Source organism: Corapipo altera, unplaced genomic scaffold, assembly GCF_003945725.1.
Source record: "Corapipo altera isolate COAL_440 unplaced genomic scaffold, ASM394572v1 60975, whole genome shotgun sequence".
Lineage (NCBI taxonomy): Eukaryota > Metazoa > Chordata > Aves > Passeriformes > Pipridae > Corapipo > Corapipo altera.
In genome coordinates, this window is record NW_020885404.1 from 1 (window position 1) to 8,856 (window position 8,856).

General features: G+C 51.1%; 1 protein-coding gene across 1 annotated transcript in view; it reads left to right on the forward strand.

Moving 5' to 3' along the window:
- Window positions 1-473: 473 nt before the first annotated feature.
- LOC113940471 (dystrobrevin beta-like) overlaps window positions 474-8,856 on the forward strand; it is a 13,391-nt gene continuing 5,008 nt past the window's right edge. Inside the window, exons 1-4 of the mRNA XM_027631618.1 lie at window positions 474-630; window positions 1,605-1,710; window positions 2,579-2,745; window positions 8,599-8,723. Coding sequence (XP_027487419.1) covers window positions 511-630; window positions 1,605-1,710; window positions 2,579-2,745; window positions 8,599-8,723 — 518 coding nt within the window. The 5' untranslated portion in view covers window positions 474-510. The remainder of the gene's footprint in view (window positions 631-1,604; window positions 1,711-2,578; window positions 2,746-8,598; window positions 8,724-8,856) is intronic.

Sequence of the window (8,856 nt, forward strand, 5' to 3'; positions counted from 1 at the left end):
TGGGCATCGGGCACAGGGTGGATCCATGGGCTGGGAGGGCTTTTCCAACCTCAGTGATTCCATGATCCTGTGATGTTGTGTTCCTTCCATTCCCACATTTCCCTGGGGTGCTGCCAGGTGTGACTGTGGGACTGACAGCTGGGTTTGGTTGGAGGAGGCTCCTCAGGGGGTTTCTGTGGTGTCACTGAAGGTGTGATGCTGGGTAACCTTCCTCCTGCTCTGCCCCCCTTCTGTCCCAGTTCGTGCACTGGGAGCATCTCTCCTCTGGGCTGGGTGAGATGGGATGGAGGAAACAGGAGGGTCTGTATCATGGCACGTTGGAATACATGCATTTATAAATTTTATCTTGATAGCAGGCGACAAGAAATTATGTTCCGCATAAAACAGAAACACCTCGGGGTTCAAACGGATTGAAATGCTTTTTCCCCGTAACAAATCTGTATTTACTGTGGGGTTTTATTATATTTTCTTACAGATATTTTCTCTCAGATATCAGATTCCAACGGACTAATGATATTTACCAAGTTTGACCAGTTTCTGAGGGAGGTTCTGAAGCTCCCCACGGCCGTGTTTGAGGGGCCTTCCTTCGGGTACACGGAGCATTCCGTGCGGACCTGCTTCCCTCAGCAGGTGAGGATTCCCGCCCCAGGGCTTGGGATTCCTGGGTCATCGAGTCCATGGCAGTTGGAGGGAGGGGGTTGCTGGTTTTAGGCATCCCAGGCAGTTTTAAGACAGCCTAAAACAGGCGATTAAAGGATTTTCCACCGCTGTAGTTGATTCCCTTCCTTGAGGTCACACCCCAGTTCCCCACCAGAGCAGCAGGGATGAACCATTTCTTTTCCAAAACGTGAAACATGGCATTTTTACTGTTTTCTGTTGATCTTTTTAAAGCTTTTCCACAATTCATTTCAACTGGGTCTGTACCAAATAAACACTTTCTTTACAGGCAGTTTATTTTTAAGTCGGTTTCAGCTGTGATTTAGTTGTTCCAATGATTTGCTTTTCATTTAAGATAACATAAATAGTATTTAACTCAAATGTAAACACGAACCTGGGTGATCTTAAGCCTCAGATTAAATGTTCAGGCTCTGGGCATGGTGATGTTCCAGAAGAAATACTTTTGCAGTGTTTAGATGTGAAATTTGTAGACACTAAATGTGAGTTAATTAGCAGTTGGTGGATTTGGGAAATGACACAGTGGGGAGCAACCTTTGATTTCAGAACCCACGAGGCTCCAGATTTACGCTGTGTATTGGGAAGGAATTCTTGGCTGTGAGGGTGGTGAGGCCCTGGCCCAGGTTGCCCAGAGAAGCTGTGTCTGCCCCTGGATCCCTGGAAGTGTCCCAGGCCAGGTTGGACAGGGCTTGGAGCAACCTGGGCTGGTGGGAGGTGTCCCTGCCCATGGCAGGGGGTGGAATGGGATGAGCTTTAAGGTCCCTTCCCACCCAAACCAGTCTGGGATTCCAGGGTTCTCAGACAGTCTGTGAAGTGTTCCTGGGAGGCACAAGTTGTGCCATAGAGAAGTTTTAAGGCTGAAGTGGTTTTTGGTGTATAAAATGGGAGTTTTTCTATACAATCAAGTTCTCTTTCTGTTTTCTCTGCAGAAGAAGATCATGCTAAACATGTTTTTGGACACGTTGATGGCTGATCCTCCCCCCCAGTGCCTTGTGTGGCTCCCTCTCATGCACAGACTCGCCCACGTTGAAAATGGTAAGTGGGATATGCAAGTAAAACCCCAAAAAGCCCTGCAGCCACCCCAAAGAGCTCCCACCTCTTTGGTTTCCACCTTGCTGGCAGATGCCTTGCCCCTGATCCAATGTTCCTGATGCTGGGTGTTCCAGTCTCCTCTTTACCCACAGTTGTGGGGCCTTTGGCAGGCCATGGGGTGCTGTCACTGGGGGGTTGTGCCTCAGGGTTTATTTTATCAAATGTGTTGTTGCTTTCCCGGATCACCCTGTCAGGGTTTGGGCTCTTTGGTTCAGGACACTGTGGTGCTTTTGTCCCCTTTTATCAGTGGGAATCTCTGCTGGCTGCAGGAGCCAGGGAAGAGAAGGGACAGTTTGGAAAAGGTGGGGGAGAACTTATGGAGGCCAAGCTGGGAGAGCTGGGGGGGTTCACCTGGAGAAGGGAAGGATCCAGGGAGACCTTGGAGCCCCTTCCAGAGCCTAAAGGGGCTCCAGGAGAGCTGGAGAGGGACTGGGGACAAGGCATGGAGGGACAGGACACAGGGAATGGCTTCCCACTGCCAGAGGGCAGGGAGAGATGGGAGATTGGGAAGGGATTATTCCCTGTGAGGGTGGGAAGGAATTCTTCCCTGTGAGGATGGGGAGGCCCTGGTTCTGGTTCTGCTCCCTCTCCCTCACCTTTCAGGATGCATTTCCCATGGGAAGGTACAGTCTCCTTCACCTCACTCTGATGTTCCTCCTTGGTTTGTTCCTCTCACAATCCCCCCCGGAATAACAAGTGCTCAGGGCCCTGGGGGTGGTTTGGGAGCTGCAACGAATCGGGATGCTCAAGCTTTCCCTAAATTCCACTTCATGCTTTTTTTTCCCTTTGCTTTTTTCCCCCCTCCTGCCAGTCTTCCACCCTGTGGAGTGCTCGTACTGCCACTGTGAGAGCATGATGGGATTCCGGTACCGGTGCCAGCAGTGCCACAACTACCAGCTCTGCCAGAGCTGCTTCTGGAGAGGCCACGCCAGCGGCCCCCACAGCAACCAGCACCAGATGAAGGAGCACTCCTCCTGGGTAACTCGGGCTGCAGCAGCCACCCCCCTGCTCATTCCTGCTGGAACTCACAGGCTTTAGCCCAGAAACCCACCCCGGGGCTTTCCAAGGTCCCCAAATGGTGGAAGTGTGTAAATAGGAACAGTGCTGGGTTTGTGGTTTGTTGTTCACTGGGTTAAACCTGGCTGGTGGCCCAGGGAATGCAGTCCCATCCAGCTGGGAATGGGCTCCAGTGGGTTACACAGGGATCATTGCTGGGACCAGCCCTGTTTAACACCTTCATTGATGAGCTGGACGAGGGGATCGAGGGCACCTCATGGATGACACCAGGGTGGGTGGGATGTGAGTCTGCTGGAGGGCAGGAAGGGCCTGCAGAGGGGTCTGGCCAGGCTGGACCCATGGGCCAAGGTCACTGGTGTGAGGGACAACCAGGCCAAGTACCAGGTCCTGCCCCTGGGTCACCACAACCCCCTGGAACACTCCAGGCTGGGGCAGAGGGGCTGGAAAGCTGGAAAAGGCCCTGGGGGATGTTGGTGGCAGCGGCTGGACACGATCCCAGCTGTGCCAGGGGAGGCTCAGGTTGGACAGGAGGAGGAATTTCTCCCTGGAAAGGGTGGTCAGGCCCTGGCAGGGGCTGCCCAGGGAGGTTTGGAGTGCCCAGCCCTGGAGGTGTCCCAGGAAGGCCTGGCTGTGGCACTCAGTGCTCTGGGCTGGGGGACAAGGTGGGGATGAGGCACAGGGGGGATCCCTGGGCTGGGAGGGCTTTTCCAACCCGAACAATCCCGTGGTTCTGTTCCCCACACCGTGGATTTGTTGGTGGCTGTCCCTGGGTTCAGGTGCTGTTGAAGGTCCTGCTCAGCCCCTCAGCGTGGGTGTTTCTCTTCACATCAGTCCCACTTTTCTTACATTGTCTTCTCCTGTAGCATAAAAATCCCCAAACACTGCCCCTGCTGTCCTGCCCAGAAAGGTAACCAGTTCCCATGGATGCTGTGCTTACACAGGTATTTTATCCAGTGGCACCTTTAAAGACAGTATTTCTTTAAGAGAAAAACCCCATTATTGCCATTCTCCTGCCAGGTGTAAATATGTGCCTGGAAAACTCTTAATTGAAAAGCCTTGAAGAAATCATCTGAGCAATAAAATGCAGTTTGATAATCACAGCTCAAGAAATAATGGACAGTTTTATGTAGAAAAAACCTATTTTATGGCAAAAGATTAAAGCCAGCCTTTTACTTAAATTCAAAGAGAAGTTCAGATGGTGACTGGATTATAATTAGTAATTATCTTCACAAGAAAGTACCATTATAGCATTGCTGTTAAATTTAGAAAATTGGGGCTGGATACCAGTCAGGAGTCAGGAGGCAAAGGAAAATTTAGCCTTAAATATTGTCCTTTTTATAACTCTGTGGGTATTAAACTTGTGGAATGTTTAATCTGAGCTAAGAGCAGGGTATTATCCCCTTAAAGTGTGCATAAATCCAGCCTGGGATTTTTAGTATGAAGATGTATCTAAGCCACAGAATTCCAGCCTGGTTTGGGTGGGGAGGGACCTTTGGGCTCATCCACCCCCTGCCACTATCCCAGGTTGCTCCAAACCCCTCCAGCCTGGCCCTGGACACTTCCATGGATTTCAGTCAGTGGTAAGGCAACCAGAAAGAGGCTAAAATACTCCTGGCTCTAGCTCTAAAAACTAATTTCTGAGCCTTTTTGAACCATTTACTGCTTATTTCAAGCAACAAAGTGTTTTAAATGGGCTGAGCAGTTCAGGGATGTATGGAGTTGTTTATGGGAGACTGGGCTGTCTCCCATAAACTGAGCCTGGAAGAGGAGCCTTTGAGAGAGAGAGATCTCTTACATATCCATTTCTTTTCATTTTTTAACTTCTGCCAGTCTCATGTGTTAACTTCATGAAAACTGAAAATGAATCCTGATTTAAAAAACCATGTCCTGCTTTTGGATGTGGACTGTGCTGCTGGGTCAGTGACTTCCCTGTGTGTTTGCTCCACAAGAATTCCTTGGGGGAAACCCAAGTGCTCCAGCTGAGCAGGTGCTCTGGGACAGGCAAACCAGGGATTTGCTTTTCCCAGGTTTTCAGAGCAACCAGAACTGGTTCAGTCTTGCCTGGTGTGTTTTGGAGCTGTATGACCCAAAATAAGTGTTAATAATAAGTACCTCATACTTATTATTAATGTTATTATTAACACACTTATTAGTAATTATGCTTATTGTGAATGTTATTATTAATACACATTATTATAGGTTCTTTCTTCTGAAGTTCTGAACTGCCTTTGGTAGTTTTTTCATGCTGTAAATCACATAATATAGAAATTTTTAATACTTATATATATTGCTCCAGTGAGTATATTAAAATCTTTTACTATAGTGATTTTATATTTATAAGTTCAGGTAGAAACCTATTTTTGAAAGGGGTTTTGCTGCATGAAAATGTTGCTTGTTGGGGCCTGTTTGGGGGGATATAAACCTTCAGACACTTTCCAAATGTTTCCTTTTGGGCCATTTCAGTTTTGTTTTTTTTCTGAATAGCCCTGGACAGGGTTCAGTGAGTTCTGTGCACGCAGCAGAACCCAAAATCCAGCTGTTCCTCCTGAAAGCCTGGGGATTAGCCAGAGCTCATCCTGGCTGGGGGGGAGTTGGGTCAGTTTGTTGAGCTTAAAGAATCTGCCAGCAGCAAATTTCGGGTCAGTTGAAATTGTTATTCATGTTGCAGTTAAATTTATTGTTTGATATTTAATATTATAATCGAAATACCCCGATGTGCTTTGGGGGAGTTCCTCGGCTGTAGGTGGGGTCAGGACGCTCCTCCTGCTGTAAATAATGGAATGTTTGTGGCTTAAAACCCACCTTAACCGGTGCCTTTGGATCAGAGACAGACAAACCAAAGGCATGTTTGGGTGTTCCTGGAGCGAGGACACCTCTGGATACCTCTGGGAGTCCTTACATGGGATGTGATGGGATCCAAGCCAGGGACAGCCCCTCCCACCTGCCCAGCCCTGCTCCGGGAGCTGCTCATGACTTTTGGCACAGGGAATCTTGTCTTTCATTTTTCTGGCTCCTTTAATTTCCCATTCAGACGACCTTGAAGCAAAATTAAACCTTTCTGGACGTGTTTGTGTCCGGTCCCGTGGATCCCAGTATCCCACAGGTATCCCAGTATCCCTCAGGGATCCCAGTATCCCACAGGGATCCCAGTATCCCACACGGATCCCAGTATCCCACACGTGGATCCCAGTATCCCACACAGATCTCAGTATCCCATGTGGATCCCAGTATCCCATGTGGATCCCAGTATCCCACAGGTATCCCACACGTGGATCCCAGTATCCCACATGGATCCCACAGGTTTCCCACAGGTATCCCAGTATCCCACAGAAATCCCGGTATCCCACAGATATCCCAGTATCCCACAGGTGGATCCCAGTATCCCACACAGATTCCAGTATCCCACTGGTATCCCAGTATCCCGCACGTATCCCATAGATATCCCAGTATCCCACAGGTATCCCAGTATCCCACAGAAATCTCAGTATCCCACAGGTATCCCAGTCTCCCACACAGATCCCAGTATCCCACAGGTATCCCACAGGTATCCCAGTATCCCACAGGTATCCCAGTATCCCGCACAGATCCCAGTATCCCCCCGGTATCCCAGTCTCCCACAGGTATCCCCCCGGTATCCCAGTATCCCACCGGTATCCCAGTATCCCACAGGTATCCCCCCGGTATCCCGGGGCGATCCCGCCCGTTCCCGGCTGTGTGTGCAGGAGCCGTCACGTGAGCCCCGATTCCCAGTGACCTGGAAATCCGTCTGCAGGGTGCCTTTCCCAGCAGAGGGCACCCGGAGACCGGGAATGTGGGGATGGTGTCAGCCACAGCCACCCCTGGAACGCTGGGAAGCTGGAAAAGGCCCTGGGGGGGCTGATTCCTTAAACCCTTCCAGTGACCGGTGGGAAACGTTTCCCGTGGGTTTCCTTGTTCTCTGCAGGATGAAAAAGGAGCAGAAACTGCTTCTTTCGGATGTTTATTGACGTATTTGGCGAGGGTGAGTGTCCTGCTCTGGTGGGTCTCAATATGTAAAAAAAGGCTGAGAATTTGCTGAAGGAAGAATTTCAGAAAGCTGGTAAAGTTTGTGAAAATCACAGAAAAATCGTGAGCTTGTTAATGCTGGAAAAGGTCTCCAAGATAATCTGGTCCAGCCACCCCCCAGCACTGACCCAACGTCCCCAGGTGCCACATCCACAGGGATTTTAAACCCCCCCAGGGATGGGGACTCCACCCCTGCCCTGGGCAGCTGTGCCAGGGCTGGGCAGCCCTTTCCAGGAAGGAATTGTTCCCAGTCTCCCGGGTGACCCTGCCCTGTCTGTTGTGCTGGGGAGCAGGAGGTGTCCTTGGTGCTGCCCTGGGCTCTGCAGAGCCCTGCTGGCACGGTGCTGGAGCCAAGGGGACACGTGAATCTCCCAAACCACTTGGAACAATGCAGAGGAGAAACCTTCCCGGGTGCCTTGGCAGCTGGACAGTCGCTGAAAGGGGAAGGAGCTGCTGTGACTTCACCTCCTGGAGGGAGCCCAAACCCAGGAGTGCCTGGCCCGGGCAGGTCACCTCGTGCCCGCACTGCATTCCTGTGCCCGGCTCCTTTGGGATCAGCAGCTGCAGTTATATCACCCTGACCAAAGGGCCACAGCAGCACAGACCCTGCTGAGTCACGGCTGTGCCATTCCAGGCAGGAATCCGGGATGGATCCCCTGCCAGGCACTCCCAGGGGAGCTGACCCTGCTCCACGGTCCTGGGGCAGTGCCAGGAGGGAATGGGAAGGGGTTGGGAGCCTCTGAAAATAAAAGTCACACCAGCCTGCTCTGCCACTGAGAACTGAGGATAAATAAGAGCATAAATTGGGCTCGTGAAAGCTTTTTCGAAGTCTGAAATTGTTAATTAGTGTTAGAGAGTCACAGGATGGTTTGGGTGGGAAGGGACCTTGAACCAGTGCCACCCCCTGCCATGGGCAGGGACACCTCCCACCAGCCCAGGTCGCTCCAAGCCCCGTCCAACCTGGCCTGGGACACTTCCAGGGATCCAGGGGCAGCCACAGCTTCTCTGGCCAACCTCTGCCAGGGCCCATAATCATGGAATCATTAAGGTTGGAAAAGACCATCCCACATCCTTGCAGGGACTCCCACATCCCTGCCGGGAGCTCAGTGGATTTGTATCCACAATAACATTTTAAAACTTAACTTTGTAAGTCAATATGGGGTTTAAGCCGAGTTTTGCACACGTGGCTCAGGGCAGGTCCCCATTCCTGTGGGTCTGGCAGTGCTTGTCAGCAGCCTGTCAGTGTTCCTGAGGATCTGGGATCGTTGCTCCGCTGAGGTCGTCCAACAGAATGAATTTGTGAAAGGGAATAAAAGAAACTGGTCATTCCTATCTGTCCCAACACTGTGTTCCACTTTGGCTTTGCCCATAATGGACAGAAAACTGGGATGTGACCTGCTCCTATCCTGCTCCTCCCCTCCAAATACATCTGTGTTCAGAGGACCTCGAGGGTGAGTGAAAAAAATCCCTTAATGGGATGTGATTGTCCCTGGCTTTAATTCCTGACAGAGCCCCCCAGATAATTGGTTTATTTCTTAATCTTCCATCATTTTGTTAAACTCCTTTCAATTTTCAATATGAGAGCACAAAAAAAAAAAACCCCCAGCCCTCCTTCCCCTGCTCAGTGTCTGCAGGGATTTCCCAGGAATGGTGTAGCAGGACTGGATATCTCTGGGTGTTCTGTCCTGTGCCTCTTTTACACTCTGACTGCAGGTGCTGCCCTGTTCTTCCCCACAGCCCCCTCACTCTTGTTTTCCTTGCCCACCCCAGAAGTCCCCTGCGAAGAAGCTGAGCCACGCCATCAGCAGGTCCCTGGGCTGCGTCCCCAGCAGGGAACCCCCCCGGCCCCTGTTCCCTGAGCAGCCAGAGAAGCCCCTGGACCTCGCCCACATCGTGTGAGTACCCACCTGGATCCTGGATCCGTGTTCTGAGGGAGCCAGGGGAGGTGCCTGGGTTGGGATTGGGATGGGGGGGGCAAACGGGAGCTTTGGGCTTGGAATGGTGACTGTGCCACACTGGGTCAGGAGC